At 44.7% G+C, this 18,236-nt stretch overlaps 1 protein-coding gene across 6 annotated transcripts in view; it reads right to left on the bottom strand.

Moving 5' to 3' along the window:
- The window catches only part of KLF12 (KLF transcription factor 12), a 228,647-nt gene that overhangs the window by 64,647 nt on the left and 145,764 nt on the right, over positions 1 to 18,236 (bottom strand). For 3 of the 6 annotated variants that reach the window (XM_083435890.1, XM_083435892.1, XM_083435891.1), the window contains exon 4: positions 4,300 to 4,359. The exons of the other annotated variants lie outside the window; for them this stretch is intronic. In XM_083435890.1, coding sequence (XP_083292016.1) covers positions 4,300 to 4,359 — 60 coding nt within the window. The remainder of the gene's footprint in view (positions 1 to 4,299; positions 4,360 to 18,236) is intronic. 6 annotated transcript variants of the gene reach the window in all.

The following is an 18,236-nucleotide window of genomic DNA, read 5'->3' as shown; positions in this document are numbered from 1 at the left end:
ACCAAAATGGTCAAAGGCCTGGAAACGATGCCTTATGAGGAACGGCTAAGGGAGCTGGGCATGTTTAGCCTGGAGAAGAGGAGGTTAAGGGGTGATATGATAGCCATGTTCAAATATATAAAAGGATGTCACATGGAGGAGGGAGAAAGGTTGTTTTCTGCTGCTCCAGAGAAGCGGACACGGAGCAATGGATCCAAACTACAAGAAAGAAGATTCCACCTAAACATTAGGAAGAACTTCCTGACAGAAAGAGCTGTTCGACAGTGGAATTTGCTGCCAAGGAGTGTGGTGAAGTCTCCTTCTTTGGAGGTCTTTAAGCAGAGGCTTGACAACCATATGTCAGGAGTGCTCTGATGGCGTTTCCTGCTTGGCAGGGGGTTGGACTCGATGGCCCTTGTGGTCTCTTCCAACTCTATGATTCTACGATTCTCTAACATATTCATTTAGCTTCATCTAATATTGCTCTGGAAGGGCATCGAAGCTGCATGGTCAAGAAGAAAGGAGAAACTATATTTCAGAAGTCATGGGAACATGTAAAGAACATGTTCCAGGTACACCTGTAGCAGTTCTAACCACCCTGTTGTTCATTCTCCACTAAAGGATGGCTACTGCACATTAGACATGGCATCAGAAAGACATGCTACACCCATGAGCATAATTCTAGTTTTAGCTACATTAAGTTTTCGCAAGTCTGACCCCAAAAATGATGAAGCAGAAGACGTTAAGAAAGAATACGGCAGACCAGCGTTTTAAGGAGAGCAAAACAAAACTGTACTTTCAGCACACTGAAAGTAACGGATTCTCCAAGATGACTCACACAGAATAAAAAGGTAAAGGTACCCCTGCCCGTACGGGCCAGTCTTGACAGACTCTAGGGTTGTGTGCCCATCTCACTCAAGAGGCCGGGGGCCAGTGCTGTCCGGAGACACTTCCGGGTCACGTGGCCAGCGTGACATCGCTGCTCTGCCGAGCCAAAGCTGCACACGGAAACGCCATTTACCTTCCCGCTAGTAAGCGGTCCCTATTTATCTACTTGCACCCGGAGGTGCTTTCGAACTGCTAGGTTGGCAGGCGCTGGGACCGAACAGCGGGAGCGCACCCCGCTACGGGGATTCAAACCGCCGACCTTTCAATCGGCAAGCCCTAGGCGCTGAGGCTTTTACCCACAGCGCCACCCGCGTCCCTCCACTCACACAGAATGGGTAGGGTCAACAACTTCTCTATCAAGACCCACTGAGAACTCTCTGACAGGAGCACAGCACCATTGAACACATCTGCCAGTTTTCATGTGATCCATCCATATCAAAGCACCTGATATATTAGGTATTAGCACATCCAACCACATCCAAGCAAAGCAACACAAAATGCCCTTTCACTTCTTCCCTAGCAGTATGGACCTTGCAACTAGCTCTTAACGAGGCCAAATATTTGCTTATTCTCTGCTGAAAGCATGTACGTGTCAGTCTGCAGAGAAGAGCTGATGGATGGACTCGTCACTTAGTCTTCTGCCTGCTACTTTCTCCCTGCGACATCTTTCAGCTGCTTTTCTCCACTCAACATGGTGAACACACACATGACAACAGAATTGGGGGGGGGGGGGTGTCCCACCAGGGAGAAGAGTTAAACACTTGCTGTTTTTTCTTCTACAGATCCCTTCTTTGCATATGTGGCTTTGACGTTCTGCCACTGCAGCTTGGGTCTCACAGAGAAAACACAAATTCTCTCCCCAACCGGGGAAAAAGATGTCTGCATGCATGTGTACACATGAGAGAGCTATATAGATTTAGATAGATAAGATAGATTTATGTGTGTGTGGATGAGAGAGAGACTAGAACTTCTAAGCATGCTTCAATAATACATCCTTGTGGCCAGCTATGACAGACTAACATGGATGGTGAACCAACAAAATTTCACTGTCTCAATTCTCACGTTTCTACTTCAATGTGGGCTGGAAGTTTATACATACAGCTGTTCCTCTTTGACCTGGATTTAAACTGAACTTTCATTGGGCCTTAACCTGACAGTCAATACTGCAGTCAGCACATTGTCATTTAAAGCATCAAAAGGCAAGAAACATGTCAACAGATACAGGCATCTGCAGCCACCTGAAGTTATCTTGCTGCTTGCCTCACTCCAAGCTACTGAAGTACGAAAGCACCAAACACCAAAACTGACACTTGGCTTCAGTGTATGCCAGTAAGCACCTGCAATTGTCTGTATGCTGTCCGCATGTGTGGCCAGGTTCTGTTGCAATCTCTGCAGCTGTTGAAGTTGCAAGGTTGGCTTCCTAAGGACCATGCAAGTCCTTGCACCCCAGTGGCCACAAATGGATTAAACAGGCTTAGGTAGAAGAGCAGTTCTACAAGGTCAAAGCACGATGCCAGCCAGACTGAAATAATTCACCTATGTCGGGCATAGGCAGACTTGGCCCTCCAGATGTTTTGGGACTACAACTCCTATGATCCCTAGCTAACAGGACCAGTGGTCAGGGATGATGGGAACTGTAGTCCCAAAACATCTGGAGGGCCGAGTTTGCCTATGCCTGACCTATGTGGTGTTCTACACAGCAGGCTTCACTTTTAAAACTGAGCCACCGCTTGTGTAACATTAGGTGCTGGTCTGGCTTTCTAGCACGATATGTATAGCAGCTAGGGTCCAGATTCAGCACCAACACTGCAGCACTTTTGGGTCTTTCTGATCTGCTGGGAAGTCAAGCACATATGATGACATCAGTTTCAATGAATACAGAGTAAAGGTTAAGGGGCACAGATTCACGGGGTACAACATCTGGCTAAGGCCCACACTTCATACTTTGTGCCAGGGACATTGCTGTCACCACAGGAAAGGGCCAAAGTTCAGTGGCAGAGTGGCAGAGCACACATGATCTGCATGTGAAAGGACCCGGGCTCAACCTCTGGCATCCCCAGGAAGGACTGAGAAAGCCTCATCTCTGAAACCCGGAAGAACTGCTTCCAGTCAATGGAGACCAGGAGTGGGGAACCTGTGTTGCTCCAGAGGTTGCTGGAAGTCCAACTCCCATTATCCTTGACCACTGGCCATGTTGGCAATGTTGATGGGACCTGGAGTCCAACCGCATCTGGAGGTCGACAAGCAAGTCATCCATTGTGTAGACCAGGGGTTGTCAGCCTGGTCCCTACCGCCCGCTAGTGGGCGTTTCAGGATTCTAGGTGGGCGGTAGGGGGTTCTACGACACAAGCTGAATCCTCCTTCCATCGAGCACTGGCGGGCGGTAAGGCAATTTTACCATCAAGAAAGATGCATTAGTGGGCAGTAGGTATAAAAAGGTTGACTACCCCTGGTGTAGACAGACTGATGGAGCAAGGGTCTGGCAGACAGCTTCCTTTGTTCCAAGAAGGCAAACTGTGGGTTCTATTCTGGATAGGGAGCTCCTGTGTGGTTTATACTGGTTCCAACCATCCCAACAATGTCATCCCAAAACAAAGGCTTTTGCTGGCATGGTGGAAACCAGCCCAATCCCTGCTGGTCCTGCTTCACACAACTGCCTTCCCACGCGGACAGAAATACATAGTATTTGCTTTCTCAATGGCAATCACGTACGATGTGTGAAGCAGCCCTCTGGTGGGCAGATGAAGTGCAAATGGAAGAATTATAAGTGTTGTGAACCTGGTGATAAAAATACTGAATGTGAGCTGACTGGCAAGCAAGGCGTCCTTCTCCCATCTATTTGTGTTCAATGTCCACAGATGCAGAGTTTGGCCACCTATCGGGACGGCAGCAATTTTGACACATCAGGCCTGCCGAACCTGCTACCCTCCGAGATGAATGTAGCCCACCAGGTGCTTAATAGGCTCCCCCCCCCACATGTTTCTGCAGACTCAGGCAGGCTGTAAGAATTGGATGTTTACCATGCCCCAGAGGGCTGCTTTTGACTAGGTGAATCTCAAGCTGTTCATCTAAGGCAGGGCTAGCCAAAATGGTGTCTCCCAAATGTTTTTGGATGCTCTCACCACACCTGATCAGTGGCCAGGCTGGCTGGGGAAGTGCAGTCCAACAATATCGGGAGGATATAATGTTGGGTCCCTTAGAGATTTTTGGATACCAGTGGCCCCCGCACCCGCTTTCTAGTGAAGAGGGAAACAATGGAGCAAAATACGGACGTGCTGAGCTGACTTTGCGCCTTCCCTCCAGAAATCCTTTGTTTTATTTTGCAGTGGCCAGCCACGTGACAGAGGGAAATCAAACAGAAGCAAACTGCTTCCCAGAAATTTCAAGTACACAATATCAACATTATATAATGCACAATAAAATACTTCATACCTGGAGTTGAAAAAACGAAAAGTGTTAACAGCTGACCTGGCACAGCCCCACATGCTCTCTCTGGAAATTGAACACAGACAATTAGCAATTTTAAGATACCCCAAAGAACGTCAGAGGGGGGTAGACAACAGGGAGGGGAACGTACAGGGGGGAAAAAACCACAGCCCCAACAACAAGCACAGACAACCTACACCTAAGATTTTGTATTCTTCCAGCTGAAATTCACCTGCAGCAGCACTGAAACAGTGATGGATTTAATCTTACAGGGACGGAGTCCATCACTGGGTAATTTAAAGTGTTTTTAAAAAACGATAGCTATGACTTCTTTTTCAATGGAAACATCTGACATTTATTTCAACTACATTTGCTGTTAGGATTTAGGGCTGTCGTCAGCTAAGTCCTACTTAGAGTAGACCCACGCCATTTAATCTGCTAGGAGCAGGACTACACTTCAAACCAGATAACCAAAATTAGGAATATAAGGGCACACTTCCTGCAAGGTCAGTATAAGTCCCACTTTTTTTCTCTTAGTGCTCCACTGTGCTCCAGCTATTGCAGAGTATGGAAGGTTGTCTTGCTTCCAGTTCCATTCCAGCCCAAAGCTCCTGTGAGGAGTTTACTTGAGTTTGAAGCTCAAGGTAAATTATGAGCTGGGACCTGGGATGGGTGAAAAACAGGAAGCATGCCAGCTTCCCATTCTGGGTAGTGGCCAGGATCCGACTCTGCATGCTTGCCAAAGAGGGATTCTGGGGAGGCCCTGTGACCTAGTTTAAAAAATTTATTTCTCAGGTTGGCAGAGTTTACGCAGAAATTCACAGATTCAGAATTTCAGCAGCTCTGAGGGAAAAGGCAGAAATAATGAAGCATAATGACAGGCACTTTATGAATAATAATAAAATGATATCGGCACTGAAGTGAAATACTGGACCATGTTTGCTTTTTGACACACCGATGAAAATGCTAGGAGTAAAGCATTTTAGTTTAGAATTTAAACGTAGCGATTTCACAGAAAACAGGAGTCTAAGGCATACAAATTTCAACAATAAGTATTTCAGAACCAGGCTCCTGCATTGACTAAGATGTATGAGATGTCCCTTCCAATTCTATGATTCTATGGTATCTATGATTCTGGAAGAATTTTGATCATCTGCATTATTGGCTAAGAAATGGGATTCATTCAGTGGCAAAAACAAACAGTTATACCATTTAAAACAGTAGTAGTAGCAACAACAGCAGCAACAACAACCTGCAACTGGTCTGCAAAACCTCGTGTCTATCTGCTTGGAATATTCCATGATATTTTTCTGAAGAAGGCATGCATTAATCCACTGGAAACCACATGGGAGATTTTGAAGATATTATAGAAATAGGGCAGCAGGGGGGCTAGGCTTGCCATACATCAGGAAAATGTCCTGGTTTTTGGGTGTAAAAATGGCATCAGGGAAAACCCGAATGTATGGCAATGCGATGAAAAAAGCAGCGGAAACAGCGTAATTTTACATTTTGAAATATGGCAGCCCTACATGGAGCCTATTACGCTGCTTGAATTCTAATGTACTGAACAATGAAAAACACAAAAGGTGCTATGGATTAAGAACTGCAACCTGATGAAAATTTGCTTGGGAGTATGTCCCAAGTACGTATGGGCAATATACTTCTAAACTAGTGCTTTCCAAATTTCTGAGAGCTTAGGTGCACACATTTTTATCTAAAATTGGAGGCACTCGCGTATATCTCCCCCCAAGTTTAGTTTTAGAAGGTAAAAGAGTGCATAGGCGCACCTTCTGATTTGAAGATGGGAAGCTCACATTAGAGACATGTGAGGCCTGGTTTGGACACATGTCTAAACCTGTACAGTGACGCTCGGGGTGCAAATGTGATCCATGCGGGAATCACATTCGCAACCCGCAGCGCGTGTCTGTGCACACGCAGGTTGCAAGTTGGCACTTATGCGCATGCGCAAAATGCGATTTAGAGCTTCTGTGCATGTGCCAAAACCCAGAAGTAACCCGTTCCGGTACTTCCAGGTTTGGCACAGTGCGCAACCTGAAATCGCACAACCCGAAGCACCTGTAACCCGAGGTATGACTGTACGCTCCCTGCGCCACCCAAAATCCGCTCCTACAGCTGTTAGAAACTGGAAGCTTTCACTATTTCCTCTCTGAAATAACTACAGTTTTGTGTGACCACTGAACACGAAACTGTAGTAATTCTAAATGGCAGTAGGTCAAAACGGAAGTGAACATTTCTGATTTCATCTTCACGGCTGTTCTGAAGGAGGGAAGGGAGAAGCAACAGTAAATCGTGGAATAGCATAATGTCCGAATGCAACCACTCATAAAAACAAGTGGCAGGCTTCTCTGATAGCGGGTGATGTGTGGCTACATGAGGGCATGATCCACTCATATCTAATGCACCAGTGCTCCAGAATTAACTAACCCCAAAGGAGGCTGACAGGAAGCTGGGAAACCCAGAGGTATGAATCATATACAGTTGTAACTGGTAGTTTTACCATGAAGACTGGTGTTCTGGACAAAGAGGACCTTCTATTATTTAATGCTTTTCTTGTGGTAAACATTTTCGGTATTATTACATGCCTATGGTCTAGCTAGAGCTGCGGGTGGCGCTGTGGGTAAAACCTCAGTGCCTAGGACTTGCCGATCGCATGGTCGGCGGTTCGAATCCCCGCGGCGGGGTGCGCTCCCGTCGTTCGGTCCCAGCGCCTGCCAACCTAGCAGTTCGAAAGCACCCCTGGGTGCAAGTAGATAAATAGGGACCGCTTACCAGCGGGAAGGTAAACGGCGTTTCTGTGTGCGGCTCTGGCTCACCAGATGCAGCTTGTCACGCTGGCCACATGACCCGGAAGTGTCTGCGGACAGCGCTGGCTCCCGGCCTATAGAGTGAGATGAGCGCACAACCCTAGAGTCTGGCAAGACTGGCCCGTACGGGCAGGGGTACCTTTACCTTTACCTATGGTCTAGCTAATGTGAGATACATGCAGAATGTGGGATGCAAAATAACTTCCCCCCCTTATTTTCAGGGGACAGGGGCAATGACTAGGGGTAGGACTAGGGATGGGCATTCATTCAAACCAAATGAAAAATCAAACTCAACGGGAAGCCTTCACTTCAAATGTCATTTGTTACGGAATGAACGCAATCACTTACTAACGGGATACAAATGGGATTTGTTTTCATTGCACTATTAAACACAATTGAATACCCGGGAACAATACAACTGGGGAAATAAAATGGCAGGAGGAGGAGGCCCCTGAAATCAGCTCTGTTGCTGTCGCCACAAATGGCAATGGCAGCAGCAAAAGAAAAGAACGGCTTCCCCGTAAAAGCAAGGGGGAAAGGGTCACGTAATTAATGTAAGCAACAGAAATGGTAAAGAACCATTCAATTTGATGTGATTAAGATCACCCCACCTTCCATCCAAGGTGCTCAAGGTGCCCATGGCAGACACACTCATTATTATTATTTTAATCCTTACAAGGTAATTAATAATAATAATAATAATAATAATAATAATAATAATAATAATTTATTTATACCCCGCCCTCCCTGGCCAGAGCCGGGCTCAGGGTGGCTAACACCAGTAAATTTACAATAAAAACGTAATAGGAAAAAAATCCCCAATTTAAAATACAGGTTAAAATACAATTTAAAATGCAGCCTCATTTTTAAAACAGCCCATAGATCAAAACCATAAGCGGAGGGAAACATAAGGGTCAGACTGAGTCCAAACCAAAGGTCAGGCGGAACAGCTCTGTCTTGCAGGCCCTGCCGAAAGATGTCCAGTCCCACAGGGCCCTAGTCTCTTGTGACAGAGAGTTCCACCAAGTCGGGGCCAGTACTGAAAAGGCCCTGGTTGAGACCAATCTAACCACCTTGCGACTTGGGACCTCCAAAGTGTTATCATTTGTGGACCTTAAGGTCCTCCGAGGGGCATACACGGAGAGGTGGTCCCATAGGTATGTGGGTCCTAGGCCTCATAGAGCTTTAAAGGTCAAAACCAGCACCTTAAACCTGACCCTGTACTCCACCCTGTACTCATGTAGGTTAGGCTGAGAAGCAGTGACTGGCCCAAGGTCACCCAAGTGACTATCATGGCTGACTGGAGATTTGAACCTGGTCTCCAATGGTCCCAGTCTAATGCTCTAACCACTACAACACCCTGGCTCTAAAATGAATGGGGTTCTAACAAGTGAACAATGAAATGGACGGGGTCCTCAAAAATTTTAAACATAACTTATATAAAGTTATTTACAGGCCAGCCTTTGGGCGCAGCCCACCCAAGACTGCTTACATCTCATATAAACCACATTAACATTCAAAAAATAACATTTCAAAAGCAGCATTACAAGCAAGTATTTAAAAACATGGGCTGGTGAAAATAAATAAAGGAACAAAATAGGAATTCGATCCAGTCAATAATAGGCTATTAAAGTAACAGCTTTCAAACAAGTGGGCTTTCAAACCCTGCTTACAATCTGGAGAGTTCATAATCTGGTCGGAAACATAGAAAGGACCCTGTCTCTTGTGCCTGTCAACTGAACTGACCTTACTGGCAAGCTTATAAGCAGTTCCTCTGAGGCAGATTTTAAGGCCTGGGCAGGTTCATATGGGTACAAATAACTCTATCCCAAATAAATAAGAGCTTTAAAGATCAAAACCAGCACTCTTAACTGAGCCCAGAAACACGACTGAGCCCAGTACACAATTGCTCAGTTGAATGATTGATTATTGCTCAATCTTAGTGGTTGTTGGTGATGAATAGCTCTCTTCTCTTTTTTAAACTGTCATTGCTGAAATCCAAAAGGGGATTTTTGTTTTTAAGTGTCCTATAGGAAACTCATAGGATGCAGGTCTGATCCTGAACTACAACTCCCATCACCCCTAGCTAGCAAGGTCAGAGCTCAGGGATGATGGGAGTTGTAGTCCAACAACATCTGGGGACCCACAGGTTGAGAACCGCTGATAAGCTTTCCTGAACTCTGCTCTGAACTGTTTGGAAGAAGAGTGAGGTACAGTGGTGCCCCGCAAGACGAATGCCTCGCAAGACGGAAAACCCGCTAGACGAAAGGGTTTTCCGTTTTGGAGGTGCTTCGCAGGACGAATTTCTCTATGGGCTTGCTTCGCAAGACGAAAATGTCTTGCGATTCTTGCGATTTTTTTTCGCTCCCCACCCCCTTTTTCTAAGGCACTAAGCTGCTAATAGCCTTTTAGCAGCTAATCCGCTAATCCCTTAAGCCGCTAATAGCCGCTAAACCGCTAATAGCGCTAATCCGCTAATGGGCTTGCTTCGCAAGACGAAAAAACCGCTAGACGAAGAGACTCACAGAACGGATTCTTTTCGTCTTGCAAGGCACCACTGTATAGATATTTTAAAAAATCAAAAGGCACAGATACATAAAGCCAAAGTAAGCAAACTGCACACGATTTCAAGCAACTGCAAGCACATTTCAGTCCTACTGATTTCAACAAGAGAGTGAAGCATGTGCTTAATTCTCCCACTGAAATTAATACAATGCAAAAGCGGTTCAATCGTATCCATTTCTGTTTACTAAAAGACGAAAACAACTGTACAAGCTAATATATCTTATATATGGGATGAAAAATGAAAAGACACAAAATATCCAGATAACTAATAATCTAACACTTAAGAGCGCTGCAAACAAGCTCATAATAATCTCGGTAGCTGTGAAAAACTGTTCCAGAAATTGAGAAAAGGCTGCCATGTCATTTCAAAACTACTGGTGAAATGCTGCCCATTTTGTGTTGTTACCGGAAAAATCCGAGGGCTCCCTTGGACAAAAAGTAAAGACGCCAACCAGAGTAAATTGGAGCAAATCAGCAGCCTGTAGGCTTGGCCTTTATTGTACTGTTGCAGCAGGGTGTTCCCCTCACTCGCAGGAGAAAGGAAAGACACAGAAAAATGGTGTGCAAGACCTTATAAAAACTTTTGAAATTCCCCTCCTCTAGGTCAAGCCCACCCCCAGAAACATCATGCATACATTACAGAAAGGAGGGGTTGAGGGAGGAGTTGTGGTGGTAACCTGAGTGTCCTGTCACCTGGCTGGTTCCCTTCTCCCCCTCCCCATGAGTCATTTTCTGAAGACAAAAGGTGGTCACAGTTTCCTGCCCCCTGAGGGAAATCTGATCATGCTGAATCCACTGCCATATGCAAGTTCTTTGTGATCTTGATTGTCTTCTGTCTGGGATCATCAGGGTTGGCATAGCAACTGGGCAGGGCTCCTGTGGATGTGCTGGTATGGTGAAGGGATTATGGCGCCCTGTATCAAACCTTCCCCATTTTGTAGTCCTTCCTTCATGGAGTAAAATAAAAGTGGAACAGTGCAAATCTGATGTATGGTTGATTTTCTATGAATTTATAACAGAAGTGTAGCGTATGTAGTGTGTGAGTGTGTGTGAAGTCTGTACAAACTGAATGATGGGGGGGGTGTTTCCTGCTACAGTGTCTTTGTTAGATTTGTTAATTTAACCTAGTGTTTTAATTATTGGGGACGGGGAGCCCTTGATTTGCCCCTCCTGACCTCCCCCCATCCAAAGGAAAGCTTACTAAAAACCCTAGCTATTCTTCTAGCCCTATTGGAATTCAAGCACTGATTTTGCCTTCTCTGTTACATTCCATTTTCAGTCCCTTAAACACCCAACAAAAGAATCAGTTTTGTTAGAACAGTCCTGCCAGTTTAATTCTTATCTCTTCCTTATCCCTTCAGCTCTCCTTAATAAGTTATAGATCTTTACTGTTGTCCCCTGAACCAACCAGTTTGGGGATCATTCTGATACATACAGGTTTGCTTTTAACCTAGCATCATTCTTTGGGGAGAAGATTTATTCTTCTTCCAGTGTGGGGATCGGGTGATCAGACTGATCTGTTAAGTCCATGGTCCAGGATTGAAAAATTGATTTTAAAGATGTGAACTGCTGTTCTTCCCACCTATATTTTACTGGAGTTTGGGGCAGCACATCATTCTCAGTTATTAATATTCTGGCTTCTTAGATACAGTGGTGCCCTGCAAGACGAATGCCTCACAAGACGGAAAACCCGCTAGACGAAAGGGTTTTCCGTTTTGGAGGTGCTTCGCAAAACGAATTTCCTATGGGCTTGCTTCGCAAGACAAAAATGTCTTGTGAGTTCCTGCGATTTTTTTTCGCTCCCCACCCCCTTTTTCTAAGGCACTAAGCTGCTAATAGCCTTTTAACAGCTAATCCGCTAATCCCTTAAGTCTTTAATAGCCGCTAATAGCCGCTAATAGCGCCAATCCGCTAATGGGGTTGCTTCGCAAGACGAAAAAACCGCTAGACGAAGAGACTCGCGGAACGGATTCTTTTCGTCTTGCGAGGCACCACTGTATTCCCCATCATTGTTTGGGCTTCAGCCATTTTTTTTTTCTTAGCTAGCCTGGAAAATGTTTAGAATTTAGAATTAAATATATATTTCTAGGAAGGTTTGCTGCAAGACAGTGAATTGGATAGGATAATTTTAAGGGAAGAAGTGGGAAGGATAAGAATCTGTACTTAGTTCATTCTGCCCTTGTCTCACACACACAGAAACACACCAAAAATCCCACCCACAAATCTGGTTTTTGTTGGACCAAAAAAAAGGTGGTATTTGAGGGGATTGACAAGCAGGCAGGAGAATTCCACCCACAATTCTCTCTTACAAATTTCTAACCCTGAGTGTTGTGTAACATTGGATTAAGAACCCGGCATTCTAGGGCATGTCATTTTAAAGGATTTTTTTAAAAAAACAATTATTCAGCGAGGGGTCTTAAAAACATGTTTTTGTGTGTGAGGAATTCAATTCTGCTATTATTTTTGTGCTTGGACGACATTTATCTTGGTAAGAAGCACAGAAGCTGCCTTTAGAAAACCAAAGAATTTTAATTTCACCTTTTGAAAATGTCAGGTAATACTAAGTAATATTAATAATGGATAATAGAAACTATATAAATATACAACTGCAACCACTTGGCAATCATTTAAAATGATTTCTATGCAATTTTGCACTCATTTTACGTACCAAGCAAAATCAAATTATGTCAATTTAACCAAAATATCTTTTGAATTCCCAAGTCATGTTACAGCCTTTTAGCACCCCTCATTTCTGGATTATGGAAGTTGAAAAATTCAGCTGGTATTGATCTTTTACTATTTAGTTTTCCTGTAGGTATGTAAGTGCATTCAGGGTGAAGTGTTTATTGTTGCCACTCATATTGCTTACATATTTTGGAAGAAAACCAATTTGAAATAAATACATACATAAATACATAAGGGGACGCGGGTGGCGCTGTGGGTAAAACCTCAGTGCCTAGGACTTACCGATCGTATGGTTGGCGGTTCCAATCCCCGCGGCGGGGTGAGCTCCTGTCGTTCGGTCCCAGCTCCTGCCCACCTAGCAGTTCGAAAGCACTCTTAAGTGCAAGTAGATAAATAGGGACTGCTTTATAGTGGGAAGGTAAACGGCGCTTCCATGTGCCGCGCTGGTGCTGGCTCGCCAGCTGCAGCTTCGTCACGCTGGTCATGTGACCCGGAAGTATCTTCGGACGGCGCCGGCTCACGGCCTCTAGAGTGAGATGAGCACGCAACCCTAGAGTCGGACATGACTGGCCCGTATGGGCAGGGGTACCTTTACCTTTACATACATAAAGCAGGGCAGCTTCATAGGGATTTTCTTCTTTTTTAAAAAAAATTAAATATAATTTTTATTAACAGGCCAATCAAATCACATTAATTCCAAATCACATTGATTCCAAATTATACAGCCAGATTTTTAAAATTTTTGTTGGGGGTACCCATACTTCAAGCTCCGAAAGGGGTCCAAACATCACTCTTGCTGCTGCTTTGATTAAACAGTTCTATCCAGTTCTGTCCAGATAGTCTTTTTGTTATTTTCTTCATCTTCTTGTTGTTATCATATATTCCTTTCTTTGTGATCTCTGATAATCTTCACAAGCGGGTGAAAGTGGGGGTTTTACACGCTCCAAGAATCGTATCACATAAAGGACAGACGCCATTTCCACACCTCCGTTGAAAACATTCCCACAGTCTGTCCGTTGATTCACAGGCTTGCCAATCTATATCTCAGAGGGCCCTGCCAGGTCAAGATAACGTTCCGATAACCATACATTCACATTCCAATGACCCTGGTCCTCCTCCCGCTCGTCCTCTTTAGGCAAGCCTGTCTTCACGAAATTCCGTTTATAACTGCGTCATAAAACTTTCCTTCCATTCCCCGATGTTTCCACCAGTCCTCTCTTTAACCAGTAATTCATTCCCACACAGTTCTTGGTCTCCTGCTTGTGATTAATAATAGCAACGATTCTTCTCTCTGGAGGGGAGGGTTATTGGTACTCACATAAGGCAAAAAAAGAAAAGTTTTTTCCTCTCCCCCCTTTCTGTTTCACTCCAACATACCAGTCTTTTGATGATGATTCTTCACTTGATTTATTGTCCCCGCCCGTCGCTCCACATCACAGAGATCCCATTAATCAGCAGTCTTTACTCCCGATCTTCACTTGATGTATGTGCATTAGCTTCTTTCCAATTATATATTTCCAATTATATATTTCAAGCTAATGCGAACCAGTGCGCTGAGTAGAGACAGCGTCAGGGAGAGCCGACCTCACTCGAGGGCTTCGTGCCAAGTGTCCACACCCCCTTCTTTCGAATCCGGGGGTAAATTATGGACACAGCTGGCAAGGCAGTCCCCCCCATCCCCTTGGGGGGACAAGGGAGGCTAAATACTCCCATAGCAGCCTCTTAATTACCTCATGTGGGTCGGAGAGATGTTATTGTCAGCCATCTTCCAATGTGCCCCCTGGTGGCCCCCAGCTTCATAGGAATTTTCAGTTTGCTAACAGATGCACTAGCAGACAAAGGCTAAAGGCCATTATGAGCAGATACGATTGCGTCATCATTTATTTGAAGAGACTACAGCAGAATGGCCCTACACAGACACAGGTTGAACTTGCATGTTACATATAGCCAAAGAACAGCTTAGCATGTTTGTGCTGGCTCCTGAATAGGAGATTGCAGTCACATTGCTACTGCCCAGGCTTTTTTGATCATCACCTGCCTGAAGTCATCGTGAAACCATCACTAAGCAAGTATCATATCTCAAATGGGAATGTTTTCAGTTCGAAGGTTCCTTTTCCAGCAAACAAGCATGCAGAGGAAAAAAGCAAAACATTCCTCCATTCTTATCTGGAACTTTAATCTGGACTTTAATCTGGCATTGAACACTGAAATGTGGGCAAGTTTAAGGGGAGCCTATTTAATGTGGGAGAGGTCAATGTGGTGCAAACAGGAACTAAACGGCAAGAGTACACAGTCTCCGGTGCACTGGGGATATTTAAATCATGTGATGCTGTAAACAAGTTCTTCGCCAACCTCAGATATTGTGACAGAAAGCAACAGGTAACAGATATATGTAACATTCAACACAGTTAGCATTTCTGAAAGTCACAGTATCACTGCAGGAGCTGGAGGAAGGCCACCACAATCTACACAAGCTATATGTGGTGTGCGTTATAGGTGTCAAGTGTCCAGGTTACAAAAGCACAAATTACTGACGTCTCCTAGTTTTATTAAGCTGGTGCCTAACAACAGATCTGGTGGGAGTTTGAAATAAATGGTGGCTGTCCTGGTTTTGACTCAAGAAGACAATCGCCCTGGACCAGGAATCCTTGGTGTCTGAACCACCTGGCAACTGCAGCTCCATGATGGATTCAAACCCTAGTCCATCTTGTGTTGTTCTAAAGGCTATCCTGAGCCCCAAGGAGATACCTCTGCCTCCAGATTCCAATGGCTGACCCACAGATTCCTCAGGGGACCAAGGAAGTCCTGAGGAGAGATCTCCACACCTGAAAACACCATTACCTCAAAAGACCCAACAGCTGTAAAAGAAGGCACCAGCCCTTTAACTGACCAGGAGACAGCACTTAGGGCACAGAGCCTCTAAACTGCTATAAAATCCACTTAGTTGTTCCAGGGCCTTGCTAGATAACTTGGATGTCCACAAACACCACCTATGGTCCTGAATTCACATTGTCATCTCTCTCCAAGGTGCTGATTTTTGCTTTGTCTTGCTCTAATTTTCACCTCTACTCACAGTAGAACCAGGAGCTACTGACCTCCCCTAGTCTGGGCCTCAAACAATCCCAGAAGAACATGTCCGGAACTACCTATCACCAGTTTCTGGGATGCATCTGACATGCACATGCAGACGTTCAAAAAACATCTCCTGAATCCTATACCAGATCAGCCAGGTTCCCTGTCTAAAGGATAGCATCAAACAATCCCAGCTGACTCTGTTCCCATCTTTTCCACACTGGGTTGCGCAATGGGACACTTAAGTTACCCTGAGCAATATACATTCCTTTTCATGCCACGTAGGAGGCAATCTATGAGAGGGGAAAATCCTAAGGTCTCCTGCTGCAATCTACTGGCAAATTTGCCACATGGTTAAAAAAAACAAAACAAGAAAACCAAGAACAAAACACCAACAACCCACAGTTGCCATGGAAACAGAAGAAGAAGAAGAAGGTGGGAGCCAAACATGAGCCTGGATTGTTGGAGGAGGCATGAAAATTGCATATGTAAGTTCTCAAGGTTTGGAAAGACTTGTGGTTGAGATCTTGGAAAGCCAATTAAGAGTATACAATACTGAGTTAGATGGATTAATGGTGTAACTCAGCAGAAGACATATTCAATATGTTGCATGTCAAAGTCCTCTAGAGCAAGAAGCACTGTGCAACTTCAGCAGTCTCTCCAAAACAAAGGGCCTCAGGCATTCTATACAAACTGGGTTCACAGTCGAGTGCCCAGCTCAATGCAGACCACTGGGAGCTCAATAACCCCCTCGCCTTTTGCTGCTCTCCTAGAGCTGCAAAAAATAGGACTGGGGGCTTCAATCCATGCTGGTAGAGTGTGTCGGCTTGGTGGCACGGCCTGTATTAGACAGTGGATTTGGATTCCTCTGGGGAGGTAAAAACAAACCCCATCCTAACAATATTCTGCCTCCTCCTCCAGCAATCGCACTCCTGAATTAAAATACAGAGGCCAAAGGCCCTCCAATAGATCTTGTGTTAAAAACAGCAGCATAAAGGCTGGTCTTGACCCTCATCTAATTCCAAATCATTATGAGACAAGAGGACCAATGGATACTAATGCCATAGGAGTCCTTCACCTACCATCTTCAGTAAATCACATCAGAGCTGCTGTAGTGTATAACAACCTCTCACTTTCTCAGCCGCACTCTCTTTTGTGCTGAGAAAATCTGAATGAAGTAAGGAGCACTTTCTGCACCAACCTCTGAGCTAGGGAAGAAAGACTCGTTACAGAGATGGAGCCTCTGTTGCCAGAATGTGGAGGTATGAGTGTACTTCATCCATAGTTGACTGTATGGCACACTTCTCTGTTGATTTACATGCATTTACAGAGAATCTGAAAATAAAGGAGCGTTCCCCCCCCCACTGTTTGTCTGGCAACACATTCGTGCTTGCATATGCCATGTACCCTTTATGAAGGAAGTGATATTTTAGTATGAGTATTCAGCTGAAAGCTCACACCATTTCCCAGGAAAATTGTCAACCAGATTGAAAAATGTTACCTACTTTGAACACTTTCCAGACCGTCTTGGGAAGATTTTAGCTACTTTATTTAGCTTGCCATCACCTGAGTTGTGCTTGGGCCCTTAAGAGACATGCACACCACTAAAACTGACTGCTTATGACTGAACATACTGACATCCAATAACATCATCACAGATACACTGCCCAAATGTCACCCTGCTTATTACATCGTCCCTGATTGAGTAAGATCACCCACGTGATTAATTCAAGAAGAGGAAAAATTAGCACCCATGGTAAATCCATGCTACTAAAAAGGATTTTTATAGGGATGTTTGCATATTTTCAAAGTGTATAGCCCAAATCCAGATAAAGTCCACCATGCTTAAGTCCCACTGAAATTAATAACAAGTTGGGGTTCATTTATGTCTCATCAATTTTAGTGGAACTTTAGGGTAACTAAGGTTGCAATGCATGCACTCTTACCTGGGATTGAGTGCCATTGAGCTTAAAGGGTCTCATGTCTGAAGGGACATGTTTAGGACTGCACTGAGAATTTCTTTGGATCTGAGCCCAAGTTTTTTTACTAGTGCATTTCCTTGAGGTATCTACTGGCAAATATTCAGTGGAGCCCTATTTAGGTTACGTTTCAATCAAAGTATTGTAAATAAGAGCAAGGGTAGGAGCCCAACAGCAATAATAATAATAATAATAATAATAATAATAATAATAATAATAATAATAAATTTTATTTATATCCCGCCCTCCCCAGCCGAAGCCGGGCTCAGGGCGGCTAACAACAATAAAAGAGTACAAAAGTACAGCACAAACAACACTCTAAAATTGACACAGCATTTTGAGATTCAGTGGCAGTAAGGTAAACGGAAAACCATTTCTTTCATGAATCAAGATAATAATGCCAGTTTACTGGAGGACTGGACTGAAATAGGCGCAACTAAGAAGCAGGTGGCGCTGTGGTCTAAACCACAGAGCCTTGGGCTTGCCGATCAGAAGGTCGGCGGTTTGAATCCCCGTGATGGGGTGAGCTCCCGTTGCTCTGTTCCAGCTCCTGCCAACCTAGCAGCTCAAAAGCACGCCAAAAATGCAAGTAGATAAATAGGTATCGCTCCAGCGGAAAGGTAAATGGCGTTTCCGTGCGCTGCTCTGGTTTCGCCATGGAACGGCTTAGTCATGCTGGCCACAGGGAAAAACTGTCTGTGGACAAACGCCGGCTCCCTTGGCCAATAAAGCGAGATGAGTGCCGCAACCCCAGAGTCGTCCATGATTGGACCTAACGGTCAGGGGTCCCTTTACCTAGGAAGCCAACCAGTGCGGC

Source organism: Podarcis tiliguerta (genome assembly GCF_965153285.1).
Source record: "Podarcis tiliguerta genome assembly, chromosome: 4".
Taxonomy (NCBI): domain Eukaryota; kingdom Metazoa; phylum Chordata; class Lepidosauria; order Squamata; family Lacertidae; genus Podarcis; species Podarcis tiliguerta.
Note: the sequence above shows the minus strand (reverse complement) of the source record. Positions and strands in the feature narration are given on the sequence as shown.